At 40.1% G+C, this 17,671-nt stretch overlaps 1 protein-coding gene across 1 annotated transcript in view; it reads right to left on the bottom strand.

Moving 5' to 3' along the window:
• The window catches only part of sorcs3b (sortilin related VPS10 domain containing receptor 3b), a 62,071-nt gene that overhangs the window by 31,872 nt on the left and 12,528 nt on the right, over window positions 1–17,671 (bottom strand). The window contains exon 2 of the mRNA XM_056235022.1: window positions 2,524–2,591. Within this exon, the coding sequence (XP_056090997.1) occupies window positions 2,524–2,591 (68 nt within the window). The remainder of the gene's footprint in view (window positions 1–2,523; window positions 2,592–17,671) is intronic.

The following is a 17,671-nucleotide window of genomic DNA, read 5'->3' as shown; positions in this document are numbered from 1 at the left end:
CACGATGCCACATCCCTCCCCCCACTACTGTCTCTCTCTCTCTCTCTCTCTCTCTCTCTCTCTCTCTCTCTCTCTCTCTCTCTCTCTTGTTCCTCATCTCTCGCTCATCGGCTTTCCCATTCCTTTACTTTCCTCTTCCTCATTTCCTGTTTATGCCATTTCTGTTTGTGGAAGTTGGGTAATGGCTTTCTGTTTTTCTCTTTGTAAACCCCCCCAGCTCACCCCCCCTCTCTGAGTGACACTCACCAGGAGAGGAAATCTCATCAGGGCTTGCAGCCAAAAAGAAATTAAACAAAGCCTTCCTTCAAGGTGATTGCAGTGTGTATGTGTGAGCGTTTGTGTGTATGAGCATTTGCAGTGATGGTATGTTGATAAAGGATGATGTCATACTACGTATCTCCCGAAACATATCAAGCATTCCTTTTAATTACTGCAATATTGTTTTCATTATTCTTTTAATTAAAAATGACAAAAGTCCAACCAAATATCAGCTGTACAGATGATGATCACTTTGCGCTTGTGGCTACAATTACTCTTTCGTTAAATTCCATTTACCTTCAGGTGGTAATTATAGAGTTTTGTGTAAATCACAGCTTTAATAAGTGGATAATGATCAAACACATAACTATAATAAATACAGAGTAAATTAAAACAATTACATGTAAGATGCAGAGTGGTGGTTATATTACAGTAATACTGATAATAACATGTATAATTCAGGCTGCTTTAAATGAAAAAACTAAAACTAAAACTAATCATTTTAGTTTTGTCCCAAAAACCAAAAACGATAAAGCATAAAAGTAAAGGGAGTATATTATTCCAGTAAGAACCAGTTAGCCATTAAAAAATTGAGGGTCTAGGGTTTTTAAATTTAATCAAAGGTACTTTAAATCGCAGTGGACTGTAGATTTCACTGGGAGCCGTTTTAATGGATAAAATAGTTTGGATGTGAGAAACGCCCCAGTTGAGCAGGGAATTTTTAAACAGACCCTGTCAGACAGCCAGACAGAAATGCACTGCTGCAGTCTAATCTGAAACTTAAAAAAGCATACCAAAGTACGGAGAGCTTCTCGCAACTTGTAAAAGGTTAGAAAAAAAATGTCTTAAGAATAGCGAAGGTTTATAAATGAGTAAACGATTGTTCTCTGTGAAGTGAAGTCGAAATTAATGGGGGAAAAAAATCAAAACGTGAGGTGCCAGAATGTACAGTCAGTGCTTTCTTTCTCTATGTATAAGCCTGCCTTACACAGTTACCTTGCAATTCTTTTCTTTCCATTGTCTACACACTATGACAAAGAGAGAGAGCCGGGTCATGGTACAGAGCGTCCCAGGAGAAGACAAGGATTAAGTACTTTCCCCAGGGGCATATCAGCAATGGTCAGTGAAAGTGCTACTGAGCAGTATTTCATCCCAGATCTTTGCCATTCATATAGTCCGGTGTACTTGCCACTAACGCACTTGTGGCTAATGCAAGAATGCGTGTTGATTTGTAATGGGCTGGAAGCGTAATACTAACTCCACAGGGTTATCAGATCATTTAATTCAGGCTGGGTCAGCAGTGCTGCAGCAGTTAGAAGGTTCACCCCTATTTAAAGAATGCCAGCTTTGTGTTCCTACCTTTTTCCTAGCACTGATATACAATTTCCCCTGTGCTCTCATTATAAACTACTGAGTAAAAAATGCTGAAAAAAAAGTAAAAACTTGCCACATACCCATGAGGAATGGCAAACTTTACATACAGTAGGTGTACAACACAGGATTCTGTATTTCCATGCATTTATGATGAGCTGTTCCTTGTGTAAAAGAAGTGTGCTTGATTCTATTTAATGCGTAGTTGTGGTGTACTTCAAATCTTTAAAGTGTATTTTTTTTAAACTGTACTTGCAGATAATATAATATTAACTAAATAAAAGTCCACTCAAGTGTATTTGACTACAATCTCATTGGCTATTTCTTTTAAAAAGTGCACTCTAATAATGTCAAAATTGTTTTAATAATAATTTGTCATCTAATGCAGTGGTTCACAAACCTGTCCTGAAGGTTGACACTGCACGTTTTCTTTGTCTCCCTAATCAAACACACCTGATTCAACTCATCAGCTCATTATCACATGGGTTAAAGTAGTACACTTGATGTTTTGACTAACATACTAAAGCACAACTATATTTTATAATTATATTATAATATATTGACCTGTAGTGTACATTTGATATTACATTTCAAGCTACTTCAAATGTACAATTAAAAATATATGTTATTTCATGACATACAAGTTTCAGTAGAAATGGCATTAAAGTATACTTCGTTTAATTGCAATTAACATGCAAATAAGCGTCTAAAACATTCACTTTGTACTCAAGTATACTCTTTTAAAGTATATTATTATATTTACTTATTAGGTACTCTTATTAAAAGTATGCTAAAGTGTACTTCCTTTTTTATAAGGAGTACCAGAGCACTGGTGGCCAAAGTACTCAGAGGAGTGAATAAACTCAGTATTTCCCTTCACAGAAAAGGGTTTACCTCCAGAGCGAACTCTCCGTCACGGTTCCCAGGTTAAAGTCGAACAGTTTTGTCAAAATCAGGATCACCTGAAAGAAAAACACGCAGACATTTAACAAATCACCAAGCAATCTCCATTTACACATTTCCCCAGCTACAGCACTCTTAATGTGCTACTTAAATGATAAAATGTCTGTCAGGCAGCCTCGCAGTGATGGATGAGAGTAAATATCAGGTGTGAATTTTATTATCTTGAGATGACAGCAGAATAAGAGGCAATGCACTCAGAGCCAGGACAGCCTGATGGAGGTAATGATGATCAGGGGAAGAGAAGAGAGAGAGAGAGAAAAAAACCATGACGCTGTACACATACGCTAAAAACACAAACACGCTCAAGCTGTCAAATGTCACGCTGAAACGTGGCAGGTAAAATGCTTTGCTCTTCCCAACTGACAAAACATTCTGAGCACACACTCATAAACAACAGTGAACAAACAAGCATCTGTCTTTCCACTGTGAGTTTTTACCATAAAAAGAAAGGGATAGAGAGAGACTTTGAATCAAAAGAAGACAGTAAGTGGTCCCTTTGCGTCCGTGTCTGTGTGAGAACACAGTCTTCAGTATCGCGTCCACTCCACACACTAATGAATATTAGACTAAAAGGTCCAATATTTCATTTCACACTCCATGATTGTTCCCTAATGAGAGTTCAGTCAACAGGAGTATTGTCATTAACCTAAAAGAAAATCGAGTAATAATTCATGAAACGGATGCGGACGCAAACACGACTGTTATAGAAAAACCTATTACAGCCTACCGCCGGTATGTGACTTTACTAACACCGCTATACCGAGTCCTATGTTTGTGTATGCGTGTGTGAGCAACCTTCACTTTTCACGGCCCCACCTGTGACGGGACGGCTTCATCTCAGGTTAATTAACCAATCAGAAGAGGACAAACTATTAGCATATCCAAATACAGCATATCTGAAAGAGCAGGACCCCAGTCAAACTCACTCAGCTTCCTGAACCAGCAAAACCACCGTGATACTGGAACTAATTACATCTCTTTCTTGAAAGAGAGAGAGGGAGACCAGTGTCCATGGGGCTGAAAATGAATATTAATTTCAAAGTCGAGGTTTCTATTGTCCGTTTCTATGAGGTCAATAATATGTGCAGGGATGTTATGCAGATTTAATTACATTTGCATATGAATGGTGGGTTTGATCAGTTCATGTTCAAGCTAAGATCAGATTCAGTTTAAACATGAATGACTTACTGTCATATTACAGTCAATGCGCTGAGGTCTGTTCAGTCGCTTTATTCTTCTAACCTCAAATACATGAAAAAGCTTCACCATTACATTCATCTTTTGTTCCTCTACCTTTTGTTCTCTCTGAAATAAATGTTTCATTACATGCGAAACATGTCAACATTGTTGAAGACTCAACATTCCTGTCTTTTTTCAGCTAGAGCTGGCATGTCATAAAATCCGTATTACATGCTGAATCTTACAACTGAACATTTCCATTTCCATAATTCCCATATCTATTTCATTTACTTTATTGCATTTTACCATGAAATATGATTATCTAAATTGCAGCTTATAGTGCTGTGTATGGCCATTTTGTTGTGCTCTGCGTGATACCATGGAAACAACTCCTGCAAAGACCAATCAGTTTCCACTGAAGGCTGCTCACTTGACAGTGACAACAAGTAGCAGTGAAATCAAAAACAATAGCCGGACTAAGAACATATGGTATTGTGCTACTAACATAGCTGATGAAGCTGACAATACTTTTTACAGCTTTTGTGACTGAAATGGCAAGACATATCACTTTAGGAACTCTTTTATTTCCCCAAACTGGATGTTTACTCTGTTGCCTATACATTAAAAAAACAGTATGAATAAGGGGTGTAACAATATATCATGTCACAATATATTGCAATACAAAAATGCAAAAATATGTATCGTGGGGATAGTGACAATCTGTATTGTGTATAGTTACAAAAGAGAAAACAATTCAAGTTTACAGAGTTTTAGTGTCAGTACTACATTAAACTACTATATACAATGTTTAATATAATGTATAATAATGTAATGGGGGAATATTTGTGGGTCCACATAATGCTAAATGTCTTATACAGTAAAAAGTGGCCTACATTATTTTAAATACTGTATAGTCAGTGACAGAGTGCAAGCATATTCGTCTAAAATAATTCTGTATTTTCAGCTTCAGAATCATGAACATTTTTATTCTGGTGTCAATATTGTCCTCTGCTTTGGGTTACCAACACTAAGTCCAAGCCTATTCATTTTGACAGGCTGAAAGCGCTGTTTGACAGGCTTTTAAGTGCATTGTGTGTATGCGCTCAGAAAAGCGGGCGAATGAAATGTTTAACCAGCAAGGCTTTAAAGCACATGCAAATAATGAACTTTTGTTAGTTGCAGTATCCCATGAATGTAACTCGACCTCTGCGTTAACATGTGATGTGAATGTACGTCGCATTGACCAGTATGTTGGGACGGGGGCGCCAGAACTGAAACTGATAGAATGCACTGTAGCACGATACTACTATATTTCTTCAAAAGCAGATCGTGGAGACATTTTAATCGTCCACGATCAAAAATCGTGATATCGCTCACCCCTGCTATTTCCCCACCCCCCAATGTAATACCAAATTTAGCATTTTAATCAACAGTACATTTTTTGTTAACCTTTTACCATATGTCTTGGAATATCACAATAATATCGTATCGTGAGTTTAGTATCGTTATATGTATCGAATCGTGACATGAGATCGTTACACCTCTAGTGTGAAAAGTGTCGCCTACTGTATGTATGTAGGCTATATTCATATTGCACAAAAGACATTAGATGTACATAGTAAAAAAGACGAAACGTGAACAACATGATCTAGTTTATTGTTTTGAATTGAATATAACCACGTTTTGCCTTTAAGTAGCCTGTGAGGTTATGAAGTCCACATTTTTAAACATTAAACACTAATAAACCTTTCATCTGGGGCCCAGTATTTTAAAATGTTTGAGTGAAATTACATGTGTGATTATATATTTAATTATAATAGAATCATTCAGAATATTCAAACGCAAATGTATGCGTTTCAGTAGTATTCATTGAGATCTGAAATCCGTTCTGTTTATGTAATTTTCATTTAGCCAAAATAACATGTAGGCAGTGGACTGAATAACAATGATGCCTAATTGGTCTTAATAGTCTTTTTAATCACAAGTAAATCGGTACAGAATCTGCGCCTGCAGAATTCCACAGAAACATTTGCAGATTTTTTTGCAGAATTAAAACATACTGTAACGGTCACCAGCTGGAGTGCCCTTGAGAGCCACCAGAGGGCACTCCAGATAAGACTATTATCACTCACAAACTACATTTCCCATAACTCACTGCCCGGACTCACCATCACTTATCACTGATCACATTCACCTGTACCTCATTCACTGATTACATTCACCTGTCTCATCATCCTGTTAGTCTGTCTATTTATACCATGTTCATTCATTCAGTCACCGCGAAGTCTTGTTGTAGGCTACTGTTACTGCATTTCTGAGCATTATTTTCCCGTGTTTGACCTGTGGATTGTTTATCGTTGCTGACCCTTCTCTGCCTGCCCTGACCCTGGACTGTTTCACTGGACTCCGATTCTTCTCTGCCTGCCTCGACCCTCTGCTTGTATCTGGTTTGTCTCCGCCTTGTCTCCGTTGCCCTGTTTGCTGTTGTTGATCCCTGCCTGTTGACTACTCTAATAAATGCTGCGAATGGATCCCCTTGTGTCTGCCAATTCGTAACACATACACACATTGCATGCTCATTCAATAAAGACTTTGGCTAATTTGATGATTCTTTCAGAAACCAGTAAAAGTGCAGTAATGCTCAATTGAACATATTTTGCCATATTTTAATAAACTCATTAGAGATCTGAAATCTGCATGTTTCCCCGCAAATAAGTACAGAAAAATGCAAATTCCAACATATTTGACCCATTCACCATATTCTTATTATTTACGGCAAACACAACTGCACGACTAGCAGTAAAAGTGTCTTATTATATTTTTTTCCCCCCCATTGATTACAGTTTTCCAAGTGAGCACCCTACTAACATTATTCTGTTTTATTTATGTTGTTGTGGACCATGACATTTTGAAGAAGACTCAAGGCTATTCTCAAAGAGGACCATAAGCCTTTTAAAATCCACTCATGGGAAATCATGATACACTTGTAAACTTCAGCTTTTAAGCTGTAACTTTTTAAAAATGAAATAATATATAGAGTTGGACAGGTTGACATTTTAAATCAATTTGTTGACTGAAAGTCTTACTTTCTCCATCTTTCTTTTGTAGCCATTATAGAATGTGATATTCTTGCTTAGAATAAGGCCTATGAGGTTTTCTAGTTCCGTGTAGCCACAGAACATAAAAACGCCAGACTATGACAACACTCTTGGTTTAACTACATGAACTGGGGGGTATGGCTGCATCAAAATACCCAAATTTTGGCTTCAGTACAATACCAGCCTCTGGCACCTCAACAAAAACAAAATCTTAAGCGTCGCATTAACAGCCTCAGGCAACCAGTGAAATGAAACCAAACTCTGACTGTCAAATATATTCAAGTCAATCTTTCATGAGATTGAGTGTCAAAAATTAATAAATAATCTCATAGTTTCACCCAAAAATTAAGGGTTAGTTCCGTGAACCCGTAAGACTTTCATTCATCTTCGAAACACAAATGAAGATATTTTAATTAAATCTGTCCCTCCATTGACAGTCCACGCAACTACCACTTTGTCGCTTCAAAAACTAATCCATAAGATTCGAGCGGTTTAGGCAAAATATTTTGAAGAGACACGATCGCTTTATATAGGTTTGGAACGACCTGAGGGTGACAGGTATTTCTGCAACTGGAAATCCAAATTCTGAACCAATGCAAAGTTGCAATAAGTTAATAACATAATAACTTTACATACAATTACATAAAAAATATGTTTTTTTCTGCTGTTGTCTGATCATCTTCAATAATGCGATCCATGTCTTTTGTAAACAGAGTCGTAATCTACTTGCCTTCATTTTTCTATTTCTAAACTACAAAATGAAACAGCTATAATGTCCGATTTGAAACACAAATGCGTTAAAAAACAACACATTTAATGAATCAAGTAACAATGCCTGAAATGCCAAGCTATGCTAAAGAGCACACCATTGTTGACTGAGCCAGGTAACGAAATTTGCTAAATTACTTTTTTAGTGCCAGTATAACAATCAACCCTATTGGAGAGTAAAACACACTATAGAGGTTGGTGATTCACCAGCAGGTTGTTTGAGGCAAAAAGAAAAATCACCTAGCAATACTACCTGCATCCGAGAGCAAACAGCGGCAATCTGGGATTGCACACACAACAAAAAGTAGGCTAAAAGTAAACATGAGGACCCATTTTAAGTGGTAATTTTGATGAAGCCCATAATTAAAACCGTTTCCGAAACCCTAAACAACAAAATCACATTAACACGGGTAGGTGATTAAAAAGTCTATATGTTCTGAGTCAGTTTTGACTTTGTTTTCAAACACTCAGATGAATTCAATTAAAATGGTGAAATGAAATGGAACTACCTGCTCATTGTTCCAATGGCATTCCTACAGCTCAATGCTCTCCGAGTAAAGCACCGAACGTTCTACAGAACCCATAGAACACTGAATTCTCCATTGCAATACTTTTTCTCGCCAGAGTAAAGAGGCACTTTCATTGCGATTCTGCTCTCAAAGGAGTCATGCAGCACATTGTGACTTTTGTTTCTCTCTGGTGGACTTCACAGCTCATATCTCAGTATTTTTTGGCACTAATTTGTTTCTGTGTACTGTAATACACCCACGGAGTTAGTGCCAAACTGAAATTTATGCTCACAATTTAAATAAAATACAAAGGACGGAGGAATCTTTATTCTCTCATAAATCCAGTGATCATGAACAGACTGGGTATAATATATCAGTTTAGCTCTAGTGGAATTGAAACAATCAGTTTCAATGTGTTCTTGGAGTGTGCTGAATATCAATCCAACATTCCTTACTTTTTCATTTTACTCTCTCTTTTCATTCCCTTTCATAGTGTTTCCTCCTCAATCTGTCTTCTATTGCTCTCTGAGTATCATGTTTAGAAGCTGCCATATGAATCAATAAACCTCAAGGCATTCAAATATGTTGCAAAATGGAGGGAAGGGATGGAATGAAAAAGTAGAATTGATTTTTTAAATGGTTTATTTTAATAAAAGACAGCTGTATCATTGTATGCTTCATATTTCTGAATATAGTATAACAAAGAAGTATAAAAAAGGTGGGGATGTTGAATGGAAGTATCAAAAATTCAGAGGGAGTAATCTAATCTTAGTGCATGTTTATGTTTGTGTCCAGTGGTTTATTTGGGGCTGTAGGGTCTCATACTCTAATGATAAACCATCAAGGTAAATGAAAGACTCTTTGTGTTTTGTGTTTGTGACTATGTCAGAGTTCTCACAGCATCATTAGAACTGCAGACACTCATAGCATGAAATAGAGTTTATGAGGATAATATACACAATAGATGAATTTCAAGAATGAGTTTGCGCTTTGGGGCGAGAGGCATTTTCTCATCAGTCAAATAAGCGAAAGATGTGTGCTCTCACACACACACACCTAGAAAAGGAGAATACTTATTCATATTTATGTTTTATTAATGCTCACTGCTTTGCCTTTGGAAAAACCACAAATCATTGCATTGCTCGATTCTGCCTCACTGGAAATTTCAATCATTTTCATACACTTCTGGATCTTTTTTTGTGTTTATTCAACAGAAGGCCTGGGGGCCACACAGGACCATAATAAAACTCTGTACATTATCCCGCTCCTTAAACATAATCCTCAAGTACACATCTGCATATGAATATACATGTATGAATATAAATGACCTCCATAGACATCCCTCAGAGATGATCCTCACTTAGAGCGCAAGCAGGTGCACATATCCGCACACATGCATATACAACACACATACACACAAAACACATACACATGCTGTGCACAAAGTTTCTGCTGAGGGCAGCAGCCTTCATAACGCTGCCAACAGCTGGGAGGTTTATTTTACTGCATGATATAAAAAGAAACCTTCATGTAAGCATACACATAAACACACACATAAAAATCTTTATGTGTAACCAAACTTAGACATTTTGTGCATATGTTCAGTTATACGGCTTTATGTTGTATTCTTGTGCTTGTACTTTTTGTTTTGTTTATTTTGAGTGTTTCTCTAGATTTTCTACAGCTTAGAGAACTGGGCAAGTGTTCTGGTTGCAAAACTCCTTGAATCTTTAGTCATGTTCCATGCTCCATTTTTCAGATGAATTACTGGCACATGAGCTTCTGCCAACATACATACTCAAACAAATCATAAAGCTAGTACTAGGGGTACTGGTTTTTGCTATACTTGTGAGGACCAGACTTCTGATAATGTCTTCACAAATGTCCTCTTAAAACTCATTTTTGAGAAAGGTCTCACGTGAAATAAACATCCATATCTTAATTAAATTCAGAGCCGGTTCACTGTCAACAAACAACATACAGTGAGTTGAATTTCAATAAACATTAATGCTAATGATGACAATAGTATTCCATATGCAAGGAACAACAAATTGTACTATATGAAAAAAAGTACATAAATGTCAAGGGAAATCCTATAAAAACACATTAAACTGCCAGTAAGAACAAGTAAAATAAAATCCAAAATTTCGTTGACAGCTAAATAAATATGAAAATATCACTCTAACATCATCTAGCTGTCAAAAAAAAAAACTATAACAAACACACAGCTGAAAGGATTTTCCAAATGTGTGATTTACTAACGAAACTAAAGCGAGATAATAGTTTTCCCAAGAAAGCTTAAGTAAACATACGCAAATACATAAATAATTCTCTAAATGTACTAACTTTAGACTAATGTGCATGTTTCTAAACTAATAATGTGACAGGACTCACAGGACAGCTTGCATGACTGAACAGGAATGTGTTTATTTCTTATACATTTAATCACCCACAAGAGCATTTTGATTATTGATGTATATACTGACACAGACTTAAAATGACATTTCATCGTGGGGCATTTCTAACGAAACACAGTGGACTAATATTGAACCCCGAGATCTGGACTGGAGTTTAAAAAAATAAAAAAATAAAAATATTGGTTTGTCAAGACAAAATAAGAATTAAAATATTTCAAAACTACGTGCCTACTTCGTTCTTGGTGCATTTACTTTTTCTTTTTTTTTTTGCTACGGACAGATAGCTTTGTTTGGAAGCCATATGGCCATATGTCGAGACGCATGTCATTACCTGCCACAATGTGTATGATGTCAGAGTCCAAAACAGTTATTAAATAAATATAAATCATTATGAATTAGAAAAAAGAAATTTGACATTTTTAAAGTTGAATCCGCATTTATATTTGCGTGTTGTAACAAATATGTTTACATTATATAGTGATATGCAACTTAAATAATATTTGAGAGAGAGATGGGGGGCTACGTACCTTGCGTAGTTTGCATATAAGGTGGACCCATATTAGGCTAATCAGCAGGGCCGTATTAAGACAGTGTGGTGCCCCTGGGCACTATTCCTCAAAAGGCCCCCTATATTCAAATATCTCAATTTAAAATGTACATCAATTAATTGACAGCGTCAATTCACGTTTGCCCAAAAAATAATGATAAATCTATCAGGTTTCTTACCTTTACAGGCATGAAAACGGGTCAGGGGTGAAAAAGGTGAGAAGGTTATTACCCCTCTAGGGGGGTCCGGGGGCATGCCCCCCCATTAGAAAATTTTAAATATTCCATATTTTAAAGCATCAATCTGATGCATTTTTTGCCAACCTGGGGAGAGTTGGAGAAACTTAATTTCAGCCATGAGTCAAAAATATTATGGCCTCCTTAGCGTTAGCTAATCATTTTCCACCAGAGCTTTAGCTAGCTGGCTAATATTGCGTTCTCTCCTGCTGTGTTCAACTCAATTCATCAAGCTGTAACTAACGTTAGCAAAGCCTATGTCAACAGAGCTCCTGGGTAACTTAGATATAGCCTACCAGAAAATATTAGGGATGTCCCGATACCATTTTTTCTGAACCGATCCGATACCAAAAATTCTGAGTATTGACCGATACTATCCGATACCAGCGCAGTTTTTTTTTAATCAAGTAGAATTTCTATAACTATGTGTGTTGAACTGATAATCACTATTTTGTGTTAAACACAATCTACATTATAAAGAAAAACAACAAATCAAAAAAATGATCATATAACCTATGACAAAAATTAATTTCTATTATAAACTAGATTAGTGGGTAACTCAGCAGTAATATTTAGTCTAGAAAAATCACAAGTGCACAATAATTGTATAAAATCTGAACATTTAGTGAAAAAAACAACAACATTATTTAGTGGGGAACAAATAAGAGACAATAAGTGTAGCACTAAATCTGGTAAAACGTTTTCATGTATTAAGTTTAGCAGAACTGCTTCTTCCTTGATTTTTGCGCAAGCAAAGGTGTCAACTACATCCCCGAAGTCCATTTCTTTGTTCCAGTCTCCACAATTCGCTCCGGCTTCGTCAGACTCAGCGGTGCTAGTGATCGCAATTCCTGTGATGTTCTCACAAAAAAAACTTTCGATCCCTGGAACATTTTGAATTGTAGCTAAACGTCTAGCGTCCTTGTCTTTCTTTAACTTTCTTTTTGCAAAACCACTCAATTGACGTCAGTCCATTTTTAATTTAGATTCATTTTCTGTAGCCGTTAAAAAAATGACACATTTGCGCATACTTGTTGTGGACCAACTCAACTCTGACAGATTGGGGAGGGGGAGTGATAATGGTCATGTAATCTTTATTTATTTATAATTTATTATTATTATTATTATTATTATTATTGTTAAATTAGTGTTCATAAACGAGTTATGTATGGTCTTTCGAGAATTAATAATATAACAATTTAGGAAAAATATTTTGAAAGCTTGTGTCATGTGGTGCCCCCCTAGTGGTTGTGAATGGTTGGTGCCCCTGGGCACTGGCCCAAGTGCCCTTATGGATAATCCGGCTCTGCTAATCAGTGCCGGTCCAGCCTAATTTTTACAACAACAGAGTGAGGTCTTCACATTTGTACAATTTAGCTTAACGTGTATACCTAAAGACTTTATCTCACCTCATGTAAAGATTATAGGTGGTCACTCCCTTTCTGCCAAAAGGAATATTTCTTTTGACAACACCTGTGTCATGCTGCTGATTGCAACAGACATTAATGTAGACTTGTTTTCCTCAGTTAAAAAAGTCTATACGGCAATCATACAGCATTGGAATTTAATTTTGGAACATTAAAAATATACAATTCCTCATGCTGTTTTTAAAACAATGTATTGTTAAAACGCATACATGTATAAGTGCTTAAACAATAATTCAGGTTTTACACTTCAGTAGAATGACCTCATTAGACTTTCATTGTAAGAGCATTACAATCCGTAAATAAATGCACTATTTAGTTTAACAGACAAGTCAAAATTATTTTCTTAAAACAATCCAATTTTAGTCCTTTAGTCTTCAGACTAATGCCTTCAGTGACCATTTGATGTATAGGGGGTGTATCTGCATGTAAAAGAAAAGAAAAAAACAGTAAATAGACTCTGCATTTAAAGAAGTAAGCCTTTTCTCCTTCACAAAATCAATGTGCTTTTGAGTGTTTCTTTGTCCATAAGAATAGGACTGTCTGTCCTGTGAGACCATGTCGCCTCAAAGATAATAGAACCACTGAAGAACCCTATGAGATACAGATCTGAATTAGTCACCCATGCAGAGAAGGCCAATGCTAATCCTACACACAAGTAAGTGGTGCTGTCTTTAATGTCTTTAAATGCTTTAAAAAAATGTAAACCTTTCTAGTGACTAAAAAAAAAAAAAAACTCAGGAGAACGTCTCGGGTTACGTATGTAACCCTTGTTCCCTGAGAAAGGGAACGAAACACTGCGTCGGTTACGACACTAGGGGAACGCCCTTCAGCGTAGCGCGTCTGAATTTATGAATGAAATCGAATCGAATGACGTAGCGTGTGACGGCATAAGCGGATGTATACAAAAGCACGCCGGCACACAGAAATGTCAGCTTTTTTTGCTATGAAGCAAGTGCTCCAGGTGGGGTGAGGTGTGGCGAACCGACGCAGTGTCTCGTTCCCTTTCTCAGGGAACAAGGGTTACATACGTAACCCGAGACGTTCCCTTTCGAGGGAACTCGAACTGCGTTGGTTACGACACTAGGGGAACAAGATACCCACTATACCACAACGAACCCAGCTCATTCTAGTATGAAGCTGTCTTCAGGCACAACCTAGGACGAAAGCACTCGTGCACCGGGGGTAGAGGGAAGGTCCAGACTGTAAAACCTCATGAATGTGTGCGGAGTGGCTCAGCCAGCCGCCTCACATATGTCATGTATAGAAACCCCTGAAAGGAGGGCTCTAGAGGATGCTATGCCTCTGGTGGAGTGAGCCCTCACGGCCATAGGTGAAGGCAAATTGCGCACCTGATAGGCCAGGGAAATAGTCTGAACGATCCAGTTGCTGATGGTCAGCTTAGAGGCGGGAAGCCCCTTCTTGGGCGACCCAAAACACACCAGCAACTGGTCCGACTTCCACCATGAGGAGGACCTCTGGATATAACACCGCAGTGCTCTGACAGGGCAGAGCAGATGAAGTCTCTCCTCATCTGCCGTCACATGAGGTGGAGGATGAAATGCCTGCAGAACCATAGGCCGTGCCACATTAGATGGTACCTTGGGCAAATAGCCGGGCCTGGGATGTAAGATGGCCTTAATGTTGCCTGGAGCAAACTCCAAGGACCCAGTGGAAATATAGAGCGCCTGGAGATCTCCTAGCCTCCTCAGAGAAGTAATGGCCAACAAAAAGACCACCTTAAACGAAAGGTTCTTGGCCTCAGCCGACTCCAGTGGTTCGAAGGGGGCCTCGGCCAGCCCATCGAGAACCACTGCCAGGTCCCAAGACGGAACTCTGGTACGAGTCACAGGTCTCATCCTCCAGGCTCCACGGAGGAAACGCGCGACCAGGTGATGCCTCCCCAGAGGACCATCACTCAGAGGAGCGTGGAAAGCCGCAATGGCAGCCACATAAACCTTGAGTGTGGACGGGGTAAACCCAGTAGAAAAGCGGTCTTGGAGAAACTCCAGTACTGAAGCCACTGGGCAGTTAACTGGGTCCAATTCACGCTCTCTGCACCAAATGGAAAAAACATTCCACTTAAGGCCGTATAACTTCCTTGTGGAGGGAGCTCTGGAAGTGAGTATAGTTTCAACCACTTCTGCTGACAGGCCAGCTTCTAGGTACTGTGCCCCCTCAGGGATCCTCAGTAGGATCTGATGCGCCAGTCTGCACAGAGGGCGCGACCTTAGACCCCCTTGGCGATTCAAATAAGACACCACCGAGGACATGGCGACCATGGAGGTCTGGCAGGAAGCTCCTCAGAGCCCGGAACACCGCCAACATTTCTAGGCAATTTATGTGCCAAGAGGAATGATGGTCCTGCCAAGGACCTCTCGCAAAGCGGCCGTCCATGACCGCGCCCCAGCCCGTGAGGGAGGCGTCTGTCGAAATAGATACCCGGCGACATAACGCTCTCAAATTGGGACCCTGGGACAGGAACCAAGGCTTCTTCCAAATTGATAGGGAACGAAGGCATCTGCGCGTAACCCTTATCAATCGGAATGGATTTCCCCTCGGGGAAAACCCCTTGGCTCTCAACCACCACTGTAAAGTTTTCATGTGTAGCAGGCCAGAAGGTATCACGCTGGGCGCTGCTGCCATGAGACCCAACACTCTCTGAAAGTGTTTGACAGTGACGGCCTGGCCTAGCTTTATCCTGGACACTGTGGTCAGGATAGACTCGATCCGAGCAGGAGACAACTGTGCCCGCATCGTGACCGACTCCCACACCACTCCCAGGAACGTGGTTCTCGCTCTTCTTCGTGTTGAGTCTTAATCCCAGGCTCTGGATGCGGGCGAGGACGACATCTCGATGCCGAATCGCCAGCTCTCGCGACTGGGCCAATATCAACCAGGCGTCGATGTAATTGAGCACCCTGATGGGGTCTCATAAAAGTTAGGACCTCTTTACCTTAGCCTTCCTGGACTGGAGGACGGTCCTCAGATCCGTCCTCTCAGGAGGCTGCGGGTACGAGCGACGTCTAGAGTCCCAAGCTTTATTAGGGGGAGCTCTAGAGGCGACACTCGCTTTCTTTGCCTGGCGATGAGAGGAACTGGATGCCGGTTGTGGCTGTTCTCTAGCAGCCGCCCTCCTGGACCTCGAACGGCAAGGGAGATACTGTTTAAATGCTTCGCCCTGCTTCTTAGCATCCTGAAACCTGTCAACTACAGCGTTAACAGCTTCCCCAAACAGACCAGAAGCTGAAACGGGTGCATCAAGGAGGAAGGCCCTGTCCATCTCCTTAATGCCAGACAGGTTGAGCCACAAATGTCTCTCCGTGGTTACCAAAGCTGACATGGAGCGACCGATGGCACGGGCCGTCTCCTTGGTAACCCGGAGGGACAAATCTGTGGCCCTGCGAAGCTCTGCTATATCATCAACAGAGGGACCCTCGCCCTGGTCCATGTCCCTCAACAGGTCGGCTTGGTAGGCCTGCAAAATAGCCATTGTGTGCAGGCTCGCACCAGCTCGACCCGCTGCCATGTATGCTCTGCCCACCAAAGCTGATGTGGTGCGGCAAGGCTTAGAAGGCAGTGCCGGTGTTTTTAAAGATGACGCAAGGTCGGGTGAAAGGTAGCTAGCTAGTGCTTCCTCAACCCGAGGCATCATCCCATATCCCTTATCTCTAACCCCCACGATGTTACTGTAATTTAAAATCGGGGGGTAAGACAGGCGCGCTGAAAAGGGCCTGTTCCAAGATTTACACAACTCATTGTGTAAATCAGGGAAGAAAGGAATAGACCGGCGTGAAGGTTGCGTGCGGTGCTGCAGAAAGCGCTCATCAAGCTTGCTTTTAGGACGCGCTTTCTGCCGCTCTTGTGGCCAAGCTCAATATTTATTTATAGCTTGGCCACAGCCTGCGTTAAAACCTCCATTAATTCATCATAGCTGGGTGCAGGCTGAACTGTATCGTGTCTCTCATTAGGCTCCGCCTCCCCAACACTGAGCACATCTGATCCCTCGGAATCAGAGAGGTGTAAAACGGGGTCATCATCCCGAGCGGGAGAAGCCGTGGTGCGGGCTCCCGAACGGGGAATAGGGGAACCTGTGCTTTCAGACGAAGAGTGGGAAAGTGCCTCGGCAGTCCCACTGTCGCCTAAAAGATCTCCCTGCGATCCCCACGATCTAAGCCGCCGCATTGCCTCGGCAGATATGGGACCTGAACCGCGGGGAGAACGCATTTGGCCATCATCCGTAAACAAAGCCAACCGAGAACGCAGCACTCTCACTGATAAGGACTCACACTGAGCGCAAGCAGCCACCTCGAGAGCTGCTTGAGCGTGCTGGCTTCCCAGACAAGACACACATATTTCGTGTGTGTCCCCAGCCGTGAGATAGCGTGGGCAAGGGAACACACATTTTCTGAACTGCTCAGCCATGATGAGCTTTGGAATAACAGTGACAAACAACACCAAATAAGATTCACAGTTTCAAACACACAGAGCGCTTGCTGAATAGCAAAAAGCTGACATTTCTGTGTGCCGGCGTGCTTTTGTATACATCCGCTTATGCCGTCACACGCTACGTCATCAAGCAACGCCAATAGGATTGGATTCGATTTCATTCATAAATTCAGACGCGCTACGCTGAAGGGCGTTCCCCTAGTGTCGTAACCGGCGCAGTTCGAGTTCCCTAGAAAGGGAACCAAACTGATGCATTAATCAAGATAATCAAATTATATTCATATTAAACTATGGTGTTGTAGTTGTTCAGTAACATTAAAAATTAGGTTCCATTTGTTAACTACATTAATTAACATGAACTAACAATGAAAAAATATTCTAAAGCATTCATTAATCTTAGTTAATGTATATTACTAAAATTAAAAGTTGTATCTGTTACCATTAATTAATGG

Source organism: Rhinichthys klamathensis, unplaced genomic scaffold (assembly GCF_029890125.1).
Source record: "Rhinichthys klamathensis goyatoka isolate OS25496 unplaced genomic scaffold, OSU_Roscu_1.1 h1tg000412l_1, whole genome shotgun sequence".
In the NCBI taxonomy this organism is placed as follows: Eukaryota; Metazoa; Chordata; class Actinopteri; order Cypriniformes; family Leuciscidae; genus Rhinichthys; species Rhinichthys klamathensis.
Note: the sequence above shows the minus strand (reverse complement) of the source record. Positions and strands in the feature narration are given on the sequence as shown.